This window comes from Lepus europaeus, chromosome 17 (assembly GCF_033115175.1).
Source record: "Lepus europaeus isolate LE1 chromosome 17, mLepTim1.pri, whole genome shotgun sequence".
Classification (NCBI taxonomy): Eukaryota; Metazoa; Chordata; class Mammalia; order Lagomorpha; family Leporidae; genus Lepus; species Lepus europaeus.
Genome location: NC_084843.1, coordinates 40,162,695 through 40,179,786, shown reverse-complemented (window position 1 = coordinate 40,179,786; position 17,092 = coordinate 40,162,695). Strand labels below are relative to the sequence as shown.

The 17,092-nt window shown below is 37.1% G+C and overlaps 2 protein-coding genes across 3 annotated transcripts in view; both read left to right on the top strand.

The window, feature by feature from the left end:
* The window catches only part of LIPF (lipase F, gastric type), a 41,731-nt gene that overhangs the window by 22,301 nt on the left and 2,338 nt on the right, over positions 1-17,092 (top strand). The window contains exons 1-9 of one of the 2 annotated variants that reach the window (XM_062214892.1): positions 2,817-2,902; positions 6,001-6,116; positions 6,284-6,401; positions 7,221-7,419; positions 9,228-9,337; positions 11,785-11,921; positions 13,685-13,831; positions 15,749-15,820; positions 16,242-16,313. In XM_062214892.1, the coding sequence (XP_062070876.1) occupies positions 6,012-6,116; positions 6,284-6,401; positions 7,221-7,419; positions 9,228-9,337; positions 11,785-11,921; positions 13,685-13,831; positions 15,749-15,820; positions 16,242-16,313 (960 nt within the window). In that variant the 5' untranslated portion in view covers positions 2,817-2,902; positions 6,001-6,011. Of the gene's footprint in view, positions 1-2,816; positions 2,903-6,000; positions 6,117-6,283; positions 6,402-7,220; positions 7,420-9,227; positions 9,338-11,784; positions 11,922-13,684; positions 13,832-15,748; positions 15,821-16,241; positions 16,314-17,092 lie in introns of those variants that run through there. The other variant, XM_062214893.1, reaches the window with a different exon arrangement.
* The window catches only part of LIPK (lipase family member K), a 66,508-nt gene continuing 65,678 nt past the window's right edge, over positions 16,263-17,092 (top strand). Inside the window, exon 1 of the mRNA XM_062214902.1 lies at positions 16,263-16,313. The gene's annotated coding sequence lies outside the window, so the exon portion shown is untranslated. The remainder of the gene's footprint in view (positions 16,314-17,092) is intronic.

The window sequence follows — 17,092 nt, the reverse complement described above, 5'->3', positions numbered from 1 at the left end:
TTAATGTTTGTCCCAAATATCTTCAGATAAAGGCAGTTCCATGAAACAATTTGTGCAAATCTTAAATCACATCCTGGCTATTTTGCTTCCAATCCAGCTTCATGTTAATGTATCCTGGGAGGCAGCAGATGATGGCTTAAGTGCTCGGATTTCTGCAATCTGTGAGGGAGACCAAAGTGGAGTTTTGGGTTCTGGGCTTTGGCCTGGCCTAGCCCTCCTGGTTATTGCAGGCATTTAAAGGGTGAATGAACCATTGCATAGAAGATACCGCTGTCTCTTTCTCTGTCTCTCTCTTATTCTTTTTTTTTTAATTTTTTTTTTAATTTTTTGAGAGGCAGAGTGGACAGTGAGAGAGAGAGACAGAGAGAAAGGTCTTCCTTTTGCTGTTGGTTCACCCTCCAATGGCTGCCGTAGCCAGCACGCTGCAGCGGGCACACTGCGCTGATCCGAAGGCAGGAACCAGGTGCTTATCCTGGTCTCCCATGGGGTGCAGGGCCCAAGCATCCTCCACTGCACTCCCTGGCAATAGCAGAGAGCTGGCCTGGAAGAGGGGCAACCGGGACAGAATCCGGCGCCCCTACCGGGACTAGACCTGGTGTGCCGGTGCCGCAAGGTGGAGGATTAGCCTATCGAGCCACGGCGCCGGCCCTCTCTTATTCTTCTAAGTAGATGAAAATGAATAAGCACTAAAAAATGATTTCTACTATTTGTTGATCATGTATTTTCTTCAAGGCAAGTTCTAGGCATCAAATATGTAATAATGAGTGAACAAAATGCAATCCCTGTATATAATGAGTGTGTTTGTATGTGTGTGAGTATATGTATGTGTGTCTGGGTGGAAAAACATAATGACCTGTCAAGTAATTGTCCCTTATAATAGAAGTAAATATAGGATTCTATGGGAATGCATGAAAAGGTTCCCCAAATATTGATGGATGAAGAATAACATCAGGGTGGTATTACTTAGGGAAACGTTGGTTAAGCTGAGACCTGTGGATGACAGAAAGTTATGGAAAAGGGAAAATGACAGGAGAGCAATGAAAGCTCTGAGGGGCCTTAATGTACATATAAAACTAGAAACACGGTTACCTGAATTATTCCTAGTGAATCAGAAATTAAGGTATTTACAAGCATGTTTGGCTGCACTATTCAGTAAGGATCATAGATCTCTTTCAAAGACTGTTAATATTTTAATTTTTCCAGATATTCTGACTCTAAACCTTTTTCAATTATAGTAAAAAAATAGCAAAAGAATATCATCTTGCTTAAATCTGTGCAAACTATGATGTAGAGAAACATAGTTAATCTACCTCTGTGTTTCTTCACAATGTACCTGCTGGTAAAGTTAGTTCAAATTTTATTAGGGCAGCAAAACCCTCCCTTCCATCTCAATTCTTATGAAAATTCATCACCATCTTTTCCTTTGAAAATTTTGTTTTCATTAACAATTAGCTAGTATATAAAATATGTAAATATATGTGGTATTTGATGTATACTGATTTTTTCGAGTTTATTCAAATGATCAACTCCACTTAAGACATTATTGTGGGGTTTGGTGGAACATTTCAATTTATAGCTTGCCATTTTGTTCTTTTCAACAATAGTTATATATATTCTATTATGTAATATACTATTATTGGAATATAATATTTTATCAATATTTAGGTACTAATAAGCAAAATGAGATTTTTCAAAATAAATTGCAAATAATTTTTACAAATCAAAATGTGATTCTTTTTCTTTCACCATTAAATGGAGATGTTCATAGTGATTAGAAGACATCAATTATACTTTGAAATAAAATTTTATTTGTACAAACCCTTTGTCAACACATTCATAATGTTCATGCTCTAACCATTAGATTTTATATAATGAAAAGAACACTACCAATATGTTTTCAAGGATCAGGGGCTGGGCTTTGTATTAGCTAGACCACTATCTACAGAGTTGGATATCATGGTCAAAGACCATAATAAAACACTAATCTTTGCTGATCACATTCACTTATCTAATCATCTAGTCTGAATTGCACATGTGATAGATTCTTAAAGAACACAAAGTAACTTTTTTATAATTTTAGATCTGAGCCAAATTATAGAATCATATGTGTACCTTTGGATTAACAGTTTTATATGTTTAAGTTATCAAGAATCATTTTAGTGTTTCCTAAATCATTTTCAATCATCATAACTCCTTTGGCCAATATTTGTTAAAAGTGAGAAATATATGGGAAAGAGAAAATAGTATTTGATTTTAAGGTTTGTCCTTTTAACATTAAATGATGCCCAGATATTATGACTCTAAGATAATTTAATCAGCCAATGAGCAATTCAGGCAATTGTTAAAGGTTTTGTATATAAGAAGCAAATGCAACAATAAGCAAAATACTAAACTTCCAGAGAAACATAATCCGAATTGTTTCTGAGGAGACTGTAAGTACAAGATCTGCTGAGCAAAATCATTATTTGAATTATTGTATTCCTTTTTTTCTTTAACTTAATTGCTACAATTTTGAAGGCTTTGATATTTGTTGCATGTTCATTTATATAAATGTTTGTATTTAAATTATGGCTTATTCCTCCAGAATTTGACTTTTTTTCATGCACATGAAATTCTAAATTATCTTATGATTAATTTTTTAAAAAGTTTTATTTTATTTGAGAAGCAGAGAGACAGGTGGAGTAAGAGAGAGTTCACATCTGCTGTTTGACTCCCCAGATGTCTGCAACAGCTGAGACTGGGCTAAGTCTGAAGCCAGGAGCTGAGAATGTAATCCAGGTCTCCCAGGAGTGACAGTAATATAGTTGTTTGAGCTTTCACTGCTGTCTCCCACAATCTGTATTAACAGGAAAGTGGAGTCAAGAGATTGAATGAAGAAGGGCACAGAACTGTGTGTACCAGGGTAAGCCGCTGCATGCAATGCTAGCATCCCATATGGGTGCTGCTTCTTGTCCTTGTCGTACCAGTTCTGATCCAGCTCCCTGCTAATGTGCTTGGGAAAGCAGTGGAAGATGATCCAAGTGCTTGGGCGCCTGCACCCATATGGAAAGCCACATGAAGCTCCTGGCTCCTGGTTTGGCATATCCCACCATATCCCACCCCTGGATATTGTAGCCATTTGGGAAGTAGACGAGGGGATGGAAGATCTCTGTTCCTCCCTTTCTCTCTGTAACTCTGCCTTTCAAATAAAGAAATCTTTAAAAAAAAAAAAAAGAGTTGAAGGAGGATATTGAAGCCAGGTACTCTGATGTGTATATATATGCACCTTATCCAGCATCATACCCACTAGGCTAAGTGCCACTCCATCCCTTTTAAAGAAATTCTTAACTAATGTAAACCAAATATCTTAGTGCCTACTGTGAAAGTTTAGTCTCCTTTCTTCTCCCCTTTGAGAAGCAGTAGGTCAATTCTCTATGACTGACTATAAATTGACTGTATGTATTGATATGTTAAATAATTTAATATATCCAAGTCAACTTGCTGAAATAGCCATTTTTAATACCAGTGTTAACTTCATAGGTTACTAATACACTTCTTCAAATTATAAACCCCTCAAAACATATTTTTGCATAAAATTATGGGAATCTCTTGGGATGTTCTGAAGAGTTCCTTAAAGGAGCTGATTTAGAGTCCTTCCAGAGAACTGTTAGAGCAGAGAATGTAATCTTCATTTTAAGTCAGGAACTATGCTAAACATTCTGTGTGGATACATGGTCATAAAGCCTTACTTGAAATACCATAAGCAGCTGAGAAGTCATCGCTTTTCAAAGAATTCCACTTAAATCCATTGATTCAAATCTCACCAAATTCTTCACTGTATACAGTTAAAATATTAGGGTAGTCATTTGGTGTGGCATACATGCCATTTAAGGAGTGCCTGGTTCAAGTTTCAGCTCTACTTCCAATTAAAGTTTCTTGCTAATAATGCATACCCTGGTAGGCAGCAGGTAAGGCTCAAGTAGTTGGGTCCCTTCCAACCATGTGAGAGACCTGGATTGAGTTCCTGGTTCATAGCTTCAACCTAGCTTAGCCCTGGCTGTTGTGGGAATTTGGGGAGTGAATTATTGATTGAAAAATCTGTCTCTGTCTCTGTCTCTGCCTCTGTCTCTCTCTCATTCTGTCTCTACCTTTCAAATAAATAAAGATAAAAAAAATTTCTCCATGTGACCTCTAAATATTGCTCCCAGTATATAGTAAATAAACTTTTATTAAATGATTTACTTATTGAACATTGAAAACAAATTGATTTAAAACTATCCTTCATATGGCATCCTTTCAAATATTTGAGGAAGACTATCACTTCTCTTTTGTGGCTTTTCTATCAACTTAGTATCTGAAGATTCTCTGACTTGAAGCTGGTGGTTATAATTTAGAAGTTTAGATGTTATAGGTCTATAATGTCAAATATTGCCTGTTCTGAGAAACAAATGCTTAAAAGATTAAAAGATTAGAAAGTGGAGTTCTATTGAAATGTTCCTTTAGAAAAAAGAGAAATCGAACTTTCAATTAAAAAGTAAAAATTGAGGGGCTGGAATTGTAGTATAGTGGGTAAAACCACTGCCTGCAAAGCCGGCATCTCATATGGCTACTGGTTCATGTCATGGCTATTCTACTTCTGATCCAGGTCCCTGCTAATGACCTGGGAAAATTAGTGGAAGACGGCCCAAGTGTTTGGACCACTTCCACTCATGTGAAAGATATGAATGAAGCCCCCGACTCCTGGCTTCATCCTAACTCAAACCTGGCCATTTTGGCCTTCTGGGGAGTGAACCTGCAAAGGGAAAATTCTCATTTCTTTCTCTCTGTCTGTCTGTCTCTCTCTCTCTTTATCTCTTTCCCTCTTTGTTTCTCCTTCTCTATTACACTGACTTTCAAAAAATAAATAATCATTTTATAAAAGTAAAAATTGAATGGAAGAGTAGATTAGACTAAGTAGGATCATCAATTAGACTATTTTCAATCTAAAAAACACCATTCATTATACAAAAAACATGTTTTGGTCATAGGCCTGCATTCCTCTTGGCCTGTATAGCTTCACAACTGTAAAAATACTTAAGTAATTTTGATAGCATAATATGTCAGCAAAAAATTAAAAGAGAAATAAATTTCCAAAAATTATATTCACAGATTACTTTAGTATGGCAGCATTTTGAGAAGTAGTATCAGCTTTTAAATCCACAAAATGATCTGAAATCAGTAAATATTTGTGAAGCTGCTATTTTAAAGCATTTTTTAAAAAAATCACAATAGGTTTGAATTCATGTTATATGGAGGATGAATCTGTAGGAATCAAGCACCCACTAACCCCTGCCCATTTGAGGACTCTCAAAAAAGCTGCCGGCGCTGCGGCTCACTAGGCTAATCCTCCGCCTTGCGGCGCCGGCACACCGGGTTCTAGTCCCGGTCGGGGCACCGATCCTGTCCCGGTTGCCCCTCTTCCAGGCCAGCTCTCTGCTGTGGCCAGGGAGTGCAGTGGAGCATGGCCCAAGTGCTTGGGCCCTGCACCCCATGGGAGACCAGGAGAAGCACCTGGCTCCTGCCATCGGATCAGCGCAGTGCGCGGGCCGCAGCGCGCCTACCGCGGCGGCCATTGGAGGGTGAACCAACGGCAAAAGGAAGACCTTTCTCTCTGTCTCTCTCTCACTGTCCACTCTGCCTGTCAAAAAAAAAAAAAAAAAGTTGGAAAAAGTATTAAACAAAAGACATCACAAAAATAGGATGTCATGTCAGACAATTGAAAGACATGTTTTGCCAATCGAGATTCCTTCAATGTGGTTTGAAAATCAAGTGTTAAATGTTCTCTAACAAATGGAGTCAGAGTGAAAACATATTAAGTATTCATATACTCTGCTGACATATACGTGCCACAGCTCATTGCTCAACAGAATATAATCAAACCCAAACATGCTCTACTTTTTATAAAGGTAAAACTAATATGAAATATTAGTATTACAAAACTGAAATAGGTTAACTATGGCACGGGCTATTATTTTGTTTCAGGTCAGTCCAAAATGTGGGTGCTTTTCATGGTGGCAGCTTTGCTATCTGCACTTGGAACTACACATGGTCTTTTTGGAAAATCAGCACCAACAAACCCTGAAGTGAATATGAATATTGTGAGTTACTGGGGGAAAGTAAAATATTTAAAACTAAGAGATATTACTATGATTTAGTTTCATGGTGGGCTTAAACTTTTATCTGACAAATTAAAAATAGTTAACAATGTCTATTCCTTATATGCATTTCAAAAGTCAACTAAAACAGCCTTTTCTTTTTCTTCCAGAGTCAGATAATTTCCTACTGGGGATACCCAAATGAAAAATATGAAGTTGTGACTGAAGATGGTTATATCCTTGAGGTTAACAGAATTCCTTATGGGAAGAAAAATTCAGGGAACCGAGGTACAGCCTTCTTTTCCTCCCTTTTCCATCTTTCTTCCTCCCTCCTTCTGCTTGTCTTCTCCTTTCTCCACTGCTCTGTCCATTCCTTGATTTCCCCCCTTTAATTTCTTCCTAAAGGTTTAATAAGTTTTGCTCTTCCTGTAAATGCAACAGCCAAGCCATATTACCGGTCTTCAAGGATTTATCATCAAGTCAATAAGATAGATAAAATAATAATTATAATATATGATATGTTCAATGCTACAACTATGCACAATATATTAAAGTAGAAGTCCTGATGAAGGCCCCTAACCTAGTGAAGGGAAATTGTTCACAGTACTCAGGATCCTGGAGGATCAGGAGCTGTTAACCAGAGTATATGTTGCAGAGGAATGAATAAGGGAAGAAGTTTTAAGCCCATTTCCTAAATAGATAAAGGTTAATTTTTTCTGCTACTAATAAAAATTCATCTTTTTCTCATTATAGAAAAATTGTAAATTACAAAAAAAAATAAAAATAAAGACTACTTATAACTTCAGTGTTCATGGTCCTCCTAAATTAACATCATGCTGAGTTTTCTTTGAATATTTTAGTAGTTTTATTGAAGTATAATTGTCATACAATAAACTGCACATATGTGAAGTGTGAAATTTTGTTAAGTTTTGACATCTTGAGAAACCAACCACTTGACAAATCATCAGCACAATTCAGACAGTGTGAAAATATTCAGTTCAATCAAATACCTTTGAATCTAGTCATGTGAAAGCCAGTTGCTATGTTGATGTTTGCCTTAGAATAAGAACCAAATTTATAAAGTTTTAAAACATTTTTCTTTTTTAGGCCAGAGACCTGTCGTATTTTTGCAGCATGGTTTGCTCGCATCGGCCTCAAACTGGATCTCCAACCTGCCCAACAACAGCCTGGCCTTTATTCTGGCAGATGCTGGCTATGATGTGTGGCTGGGGAACAGCAGAGGAAATACCTGGTCCAGAAGAAATTTATACTATTCACCAGACTCCGTTGAATTCTGGGCTTTTAGGTAAAAAAGGGTGGGGGTAATTAAAAATGCGCAATTAAAAATCAAACACATTGGGCTTTAAAGCATGGGCATTCCCCTCCTCCAATCTGGTGCCATTTTAACAAATTATACTCAAAGTAGGAGGAGAAAAGGAGTCATTATTTTTGAGGGAAGAAAGAGAAAGGAAGAAAGAAAGAGAGAAAAAAGACAGAGGATGCTCTCATCTGCTAGTTCTCTCCCCAAGTGTCTGTAGTGGTAGGGACTGGGCAGGGCCAAAGCAGGGAGCCAAGAACTCAGTCTGGGTTTCCTAGGCATGTGGCAGTAACCCAACTACTTTAGCCATCACTGCTGCCTCCCAGGGTACACAGTAGTAAACTGGAATCAGAAGTGGAATCAGGCCTGGTGCCGCGGCTCACTTGGCTAATCCTCCACCTGTGGCGCCGGCACCCCAGGTTCTAGTCTCGGTTTGGGCTCCGGATTCTGTCCCGGTTGCTCTTCTTGTAGTCCAGCTCTCTGCTGTGGCCCAGGAAGGCAGTGGAGGATGGCCCAAGTGCTTGGGCCCTGCACTTGCATGGGAGACCAGGAGGAAGCACCTGGCTCCTGGCTTCGGATCAGCGCAGCACGCCAGCTGTGGGAGCTATTTGGGGGGTGAACCAACGGAAAAGGTAAAGGAAGACCTTTCTCTCTCTGTCTCTCCTCTCTCACTGTCTAACTCTGCCTGTCCAAAAAAAAAAAAAAAAAGTGGAATCAGGACTTAAACCCAGATATTTTAACATAGGATGTGGGTATTTCAAAAAGTATCTTAACCACTTGGTCAAACATCCCATCCAAAGGAAGTAATTTTTATTCTAAACCTTTCTTGGGTTCTTCTCTATACTTCATTGACTCCAAGTATAGATTTTCCTTCAAACTTTCTGTGATCTCATTATTCACTACTGGGCAGATCTTGAATATGCTTTTCCAAATGAAACAAACAATATGGATGAAGCAGGGAAATCTGTTGCCTCTGAAAAAATCCAAAAGGAATGCTCATATAGATTCAAAAGGATGTTTAAATCGGGTTGGAAGTAGAAGGATAGCAAACTGAGTCATCATCAGCAGGAAGACAGGAGGAGAATGAAATTTGGATACTATGTGAAAATTATTAAAGGTTTCCTATTGCTGGCCCCCTTGTGTCTTATTCCTGGAAATTAGTGATGGGGGGTGGAGAACAGAAGAGAATTTGGCTGAGGCACGGAAGTACTACAAGAGTTCCAGGAACTTAAAGGAAATCCACGTGTCTTGAGTGTAATGAGGAACAGGGAGGACAATGTGGAAGAATATGGAGGATACTGACAAGAGCCAAAGCAGGCAGGGCTGTGTGGGTAGTGTTGAGGGCCTTGGAGTTATTCTAAGGGCAATGAGAAGCCATTGAAAGGTTTTAAATTGGGGAGCTGCATAATTCACTTTTCATTTTCAAAATATCACTCTGGCTGATTTGTGAAGAATTAGAAAAAAAGAACAAGATTCATTTTAAATGGCACTGGAATGCAGCATATAAATGCATATTAAATGTGGCATTTCATTTCAGGGATAGAAATAATTTGCACCTTGTATCTTGCTTGGATTAAATTGCAGCTGTAATACTGTGCTTCAGAACTGATGTCAGTTGTTTATAAAAAGCCATCAAGAAGTGCATGTGACACTCACTAACAGTCCATAAGCAGTAATGTTTGCAGAACCTAGTTTTCTATTTCTCAAAGGGAGCTTTAGCTAGAAATATGCTTGAACTTTAGAAACTATATTAAGAAAATGCATTCAGTTTTATTTGGTCTTCTGTTTTCTTGCAGCTTTGATGAAATGGCTAAATATGACCTTCCAGCCACAATTGACTTCATTGTAAAGGAAACTGGACAGGAAAAGCTTCACTATGTTGGTCATTCCCAGGGCACCACCATTGGTAGGTAAAGGTAGTTGAGGCTGCCTGGCTTAATTGTTATATATCACTTCCCAATGGTTATGGCAGGCATGCTGATAATCAAAGTTGTTTTCCATTTGTTATATAATATAATGTTTAACAACAACCCAATGATATAAGGCAATTTTTACTGTTATTGTATCCTCAGTTAAATTAATCAGGGGTAAATAATTTGTGCAAAATAACATAGATTATTACCAATAAGGTGGCTCAGGTATCAGCATGTGGTGTTCTTATTCCCAAGTCAGCACCATACAGTCTGGGAATAAATTTATTTTATTTATTCAACCACAATTACGGAGTTCCTATGATGTGTGTGAAGAATACAGCAATAAATAAAATAGATTAAAATCTCTATCTTTGTATGACTTATTTCTAGTGGTAGGAGACAGAGAAACTAACAAAAATAAAGTGAAAGAATGTAGTCGATAATGGTAATGTTATGGACAGAAAACAAACTGGAGAAGGATACAAGGGATTGTCTGAGGGATGAGACATGAATCATGTGCTTACCTGGCAGAAGTTTAAAGTATTTGAGGCTGGAGCTCACCTAGGATGTTCAAAAAACAGCATTGAACCTATTCCTTGTGTGGATGAATCAGAGAAAGAGAGAGAGGTAATGATAAGAATTGAGGAGGGAAGACTGTTCAGGACTCTTTTAGCTGTTGTAGGGCTATCAGCTTTCACACTCAGTGGAGAAGGAAATCACAAGAATTTTGAGTAGAGGAGTTATGTGATCTGTCATAGGAGCCCTCCAGTTGCTGAAGGGTAATAAGAAAGGGAAGGACCTATCAGTGTGATCAATTGTGAACTGAAATTGATCACTTGGACTAGTGAGATGGCATTGGTACATGCCACCTTGATGGAATTGTATTGGAATCCCCTGGCACGTTTCTAACTCCACCATTTGGGGCAAGTCCAATTGAGCATGTCCCAAATTGTACATCTCCTCCCTCTCTTATTTCCACTCATATTTAACAGGGATCACTTTTCGGTTAAAATTTAAACACCTAAGAATAATTATGTTAATTACAGAGTTCAACCAATAGTACTAGAACAAAAAAAAATACTAAAATGGATAAAGTATTACATTGTACATCAACAGTCAGGACAAGAGCTGATCAAGTCACTGTTTCTCATAGTGTCCAATTCACTTCAACAGGTTTCCCTTTTGGTGCTCAGTTAGTTGTTGCCGATCAGGGAGAACATATGATATTTGTCCCTTTGGGACTGGCTTAATTCACTCAGCATGATGTTTTCCAGATTCCTCCATCTTGTTACAAATGACCGGATTTCATTGTTTTTGACTGCTGTATAGTATTCTATAGAGTACATGTCCCATAATTTCTTTATCCAGTCTACTGTTGATGGGCATTTGGGTTGGTTCCAAGTCTTAGCTATTGTGAATTGAGCTGCAATAAACATTAATGTGCAGACAGCTTTTTTGTATGCCAATTTAATTTCCTTTGGGTAAATTCCAAGGAGTGGTATGGCTGGGTTGGATGCTGGCATCACAGGCGTGTCTTAACTCACTACGCCAAAATGCGAGCCTCTCTAGAAGTTTGTTTCAGGCTCATTCTTGAACCCCATAAGTATGTACCTACTAACAATGCGAAGGCTTGTTCTATGTAGTTATACTGTAGGGAATATAACTTAATAACTATTTGATACCATATTAGTCTGCCAATATGTTACTGTTTATAAAACCAATTAATTCCAGACAGAGGCTCTATATACTTACTGTGTATAGATGTTTGAATTTTCTTAGTTACTCATTTATCAAGCATTTACTTTGTTTGAAGTGTTATGATAAATTTTTACATGATTTACCACCTTAAGTTAAAAAAATTAATGAAGCACCCATTATTATCTCCATATTTCAGATGAAGAAATAGAGGACCTTTAAGGTTTAACCAGAGTTTAACCAGAGTCACATGGTTAATAAACAACAGAACCAGCATTCAATTCCAGTTTGGTTATATTTTAAGCATTTGTTTCTAACTTTTCCACTTATATAGTCTATTCACATTAAGTGTTAATTCATGATCTCATTGTGAAGAGATGAACTTTAATTCATTACAACATAATATTATCTAGTATAAATAGCCATTTTATAATCATATTATTATCCTAAATTCCATCTAATTTCTTAGATCAGAAAAAAAATCATTTAAAAAAGTTTACAATAACTTTTTAAAAAATCTGACCTCATGCACCATAGAGAATCTATGAAAATAAAACAAATATATTGAAATCTGATCACTGTGACCAACAGGAATGATTTTTCAGATTGTGTCAAATGTCACCCTTAGTAGACTCAAGATAATATCACACACATGAAAACAAGACAATGCTAACCTGTGTATATGCACACATAGACACACAAGTACATATACCACTTTAAAAAAAGATTCCTTGTTCTATTTCAGGTTTTATTGCCTTTTCTACAAATCCCAAGCTGGCTGAAAGAATCAAAACCTTTTATGCATTAGCTCCAGTCGCCACTGTGAAGTATACAAAAAGCCTTATGAACAAACTTAGGTTTATTCCTCCAACCTTGTTCAAGGTATGTGATCTTCTTAGAATCTAAGGTACCCAGTTGCTCCTGGACTTAAAAATGACAGAAGGAGAACAAAAACATCTGGTGGACCATGCAAAATGGAACTGTACACAAATATATGATCTCTTTAACAGCAATGACCTTCATTAAATCCTCCCTACCACCCGCAAGGTCCCTTCCTTCCTTCCTTCTTTCCTTCCTTCCTTCCTTCATCTATCTTTCTTTCTTTCTTTCTTTCTTTCTTTCTTTCTTTCTTTCTTTCTTTCTTTCCTTCTTTCTCTTTCTTTCTTCTTTCTTTTCCTTCCTTCCTTCCTTTCTTCCTTCCTTCCTTTCTCTCTTTCTCTTTCTTTCTACCCTTCCTTCCTTCCTTTCTTCTCTTTCTTCCTTCCTTCCTTTCTCTCTTTCTCTCTCTTTCTTTCTTCTTTTCCTCCCTCCCTTCCTTCCTTCCTTCCTTCCTTCTTCTTTCTTTCTCTCTCTCTCTTTCTCTCTCTTTCTTCTTTCTTTTCATTCCTTCCTTCCTTTCTCTCTATCTTTCTTTCTCTTTCTCTCTTTCTTCTTTCTCTTCTTTCCCTCCCTTCCTCCCTCCCTCCCTCCCTCCCTCCCTTCCTTCCTTCCTTCCTTTTTTAGATTATTTATTTATTTATTTTGAGAGGTAGAGTAACAGAGAGAGGCAGAGACTGAGAGAAAAGTTTTCCTCTGGCTGGTTCATTCCCCAAATGGCCACAACAGCCAGAGCTGGGCTGATCAGATGCCGGATCCAGGAGCTTCTTCTGGGTCTCCTATGTGGGTACAAGGGCCTAAGTGCTTGGGCCACCTTCCACTGCTGTCCCAGGCCATAAACAGAGAGCCGAATCAGAAGAGGAGCAGTCTGGACACAAACTGGTTCCCATATGGGATACCAGTACCACAGGTGGAGGCTTAACCTATACGGCCACAGTGCTTGTCCAACCCCCCCTCCCCATCCCCATTTATTTCTTTGTTCTTGATTAGCTTTTTGTGTATTAGCAATGCCTACAAATGTTTTCAGATTTTTCATAGATGTTTCATTTGCTAGCATACTTCACAGTTGTGTCAAAGCTGCAATTTTAGTACTAGAGCAGCAAATGGGGAATAAAAACAAAACAAAATAGTTAGATAAGAAGCTTAACCCAAAAGGAACATAGAAGCTGCAAAGCAGAGGAAAAGAAAAGGAAAGGAGCAGAAGGGATAAGTAGAGAGAGGGAAAAGAAATGAATGGTTATGTGAGGCAAATGGTTTGAGGCCCCTCATCAAATCCTCTTGCCTTTCTTAGGAGCTGCTTCATCTTTAAGTGGGGATTTTATCAGGCAGTGTTAGGGACTTCAATAAACCACAAGCATTAAGTGCCTTATCCTGTACATACTGGTAGCAAATAGATAATTTTAAAGACAGTTATTTCTTACAACATGGATTTCTTACTTATGACATTCTGCCATCTTGTTTTCTGAATTTATTCCCTAATGAGAATAAGAGTGATGGTAATTCTATGTGTCTTATACTTTCTCTTGGCAGACAGTTCAGTTCTCAGGGCAGCAGTATACACCTGGTGTTGATATCTGCCTCGTCTATTTCACCATTTTAGTTTTTGATAATTAAATGAAGGAAAACATTGAAAATTCCAAAGCAACATGTAGCATTAAGGAAATATCATTAGGCTTATCACCTTTATATAAGCACATTAGAATAATTAAACAAAACTTACTCTGAAGTTTCAGTGCTACAACCTACCTAATGGTGCTTTTATTTTTCAGATTATATTTGGTGACAAAATATTCTACCCACACAATTTCTTTGATCAATTTCTCGCCACTCAAGTGTGTTCCCGTGAGACACTGAATGTCATTTGCAGCAATGCCTTATTTATCATTTGTGGCTTTGACAGCGCAAACTTGAACATGGTTTGTATTTCATTCTGAATATTCTGAAAAGCCACTGTTTTAACTAGTACTTTATAAAATAGAAATAATTTATAGAAATAATTCTTTATAGAAATTAGGACTAGCTTCAGAACTGTATTCATGAGACTCCAATAGAATCAAAAGAAATCACAAGTCATTGCTCCCAGTTTGATCATCTCCAAATCCCTCCCATCATCCTAAATGCCCCTGAAGTAAATAAACAGCATGCAGAAAAACAGACAAAAACTGATTCATGATTCACTTGTGACCACCAAAATAATTGTGCATTTAAATTCTGTGAGGGAAGGGATGAAACATATATAATCTCTTCTATGGAAAACAATGTCCAGGCATTGAATAAATGTTCTTATAAGTATTTAGAGTGTTGATAGTCATTTCCATAAATTTTACAAAGCACATTTCAGAAAATTATTTTTCTAACACCTTATCCATATTTTTTAATTTGAATTTTCAGTCACTTTGCATTGAGTTAATGGTTTTAATGTGACAAAGTACAATATCATAAAGGATATAATTAAAAATTTGGATTAGGATCAACTTAAATTGAAACCCTACTTCTGAAAATTACTTAAAACTTTCAGTTTTAGTTTCCTCATCCACAAAAAAAAAAAAAAAGAAAAAGAAAAAGAAAAGCATCTGGCTTATTGTGAAGATCAAATGAACTATGTAAGGTATAAAGGCAGATAGAGTAAATTATATACCTTTTGCTATTATAAATAGACAACTATCCCCGTTCAACCATTAGTTTAGTTACATACTCTTGAATACCCTGGAAAATGAAGTTCATTGGAAAGAAGGTGCGAATCTACAAAGTGCTGTAGGTATTGACAACACAGTGGTAAAAAAGACAGATATAGCTCCTGGCTTCAGTTTTCTCTCTCAGTGCTGGTGATCATTTCTGAATGTTTTCAAATAGCCAGAGGTATATAATAATGAAACTTTCTCTGGTCCCCATCTTGATGAAAATAAGGACCTCTTTCTTCCTCTTTTAGAAAAAAGTCCTTCTGCATGATTCTGGATATGTTTGTCATTGTGTATGTGGAGTTCAACAGAGCAGTCTTATCACACTGAGAACAAGTAGTGTTGATTATCTCATTTCAATGATACAGAGTTTTATGAGGAAAATAATAGTGAAGTAGAGACACAGGGAACAAAGGAAATGAGAAATTTTGTCTTCTGCCTGATAACTACATGGAGCAAGGCTACAATTCCCAATGAAAATAATTGATGTGTTTGTCCACAGTTGTCTATTCAGTGGCATTAAGACACATTAAGAATAAGCCTATGTCATTCAAGAAGGGCACTCCAGTTTGCTGTCTGGCATCTAAGCAGGGTGGATCAAGGCCTCAATAGGATGACATAATTAGAAATTGTATGAGACGATTTTTTTTTGTTTTGTTTTTTTTTTGTATGAGACGATTTATGTATTATATATATGGTATATAAATATTACGCATTAAAATTCTGCAAATATGCAAAGCATAGGGTGAATATTTAATTTCTTGCACTATTGTGCTAAGTAACAGAAGAATAAAATTCTGAAAATGTAGACTCAGAGATCTAGTCTCTGGCTCTATTCTCTTAAATGTGGGACACTGGACTTCTATAGACTACTATGAGCTCTAATTTCCATTTTTATAAAATAGAGATAAGTGTTCATTGAGTGACTAAAAATTAAGTGAAATAACACATGCAATTGTGCTTTGTAAATTCTAAAGTGACATAAACTATGTTGTTCATGTCCTTCTAATGAACACTTCCTAAGTCTTGACCTGGAGCAGAAAACTTAGGTCTTAGCTATTTTTGAGAAACCAAATTTGTATCTAAATATGCATATATCTATGTACATATATATATATATATATATATATATATAATTTGTTGGTTGATTTCTAGAGTCGCTTGGATGTGTACGTGTCACATAATCCGGCAGGAACTTCAGTTCAAAACATGCTGCACTGGACCCAGGTATCATTTTTTAAATTCTATTGAATTATTTTGAAGAGCTAAATGTTTTGCATTTTACCTAAAGCATGTTCTTAAAATATTCCATCAAATGCTTCTGGCAGTAACAATTTTTGGTATATGATTACCCTATAAAAAAAAAACCAATCCATATGAATGAAAATACTATGAAAATCAGTACTTGGGTAGCAAAGAAATGAGTGATTTTTATGATGTGATATGCAAAAAAAAATATTTCAAGCAAAGCTACATTTAATTTTGCATAAATGCCTTATCCTAGAGGATTAATAATCATTTCTAAAATGAGAAACGTTTTCCAATAATTGGCTAAATTGAAAACAAATTACTTGGAAATGTTTCATTTTATTTTTCAAGTAATAAGGGAAATTTCAATTTATTTGTGTATTTAATTTCTCTGCATTAGGCTGTTAAATCTGGAAATTTTCAAGCTTTTGATTGGGGAAGTCCAGCTCAGAACATAGTGCACTTCAATCAGGTAAGCTACTTAATAAATAATTTGAAAGACAAAGATAAAAAGAGAGAAATAAAAAGCTACTATAACTGTACATCAGTTTCCTAAAGAAATGTTGAATCCCCCTTTTCTCATGTGACGCAAGCTGTCATTCTTCAGCAGTAATGCTCATTCAAGCTGCCTTCCAAGGAACCTCTCCATGTGAGAAGCTTCTAGAAGCTATCACCACCTATCCCAATACACTGATCTTTCCTGTATCCCAGTCCCCCAGCCTGCCCTTCTCTCCTTTCTGAAGTATAATTCACTGATACAGTAAACTGATAATTCAAACTATTCATGAGATAGGGGTGAAATATCTGGTCTTAAACAACACTCTCTCCTTTGATGACAGCCAGAGGAGGGATTTCACTGGAAATCACTGCCATATTTCTTTTTTTTAGTATTTTATTTATTTATTTGACAGGTAGAGTTACAGACAGTGAGAGAGAGAGAGAGACAGAGAGAAACGTCTTCTTTCTGTTGATTCACTCCCCAAATGGCTACAACGGCTGGAGCTGTGCCAGTCCGAAGCCAGGAGCCAGGTGCTTCCTCCTGGTCTCCCATGCGGGTGCAGGGCCCAAGCACTTGGGCCATCCTCTTCTGCTTTCCCAGGCCACAGCAGAGAGCTGGACTGCAAGAGGAGCAACCAGGACTAGAACTGGCGCCCTTATGGGATACCGGTGCCTTAGGCAGAGGATTAACCTAGTGCACCACAGTGCTGGCCCCAACCATATTTCCTTTTTTTAGTTAATTTTACTTAAGGT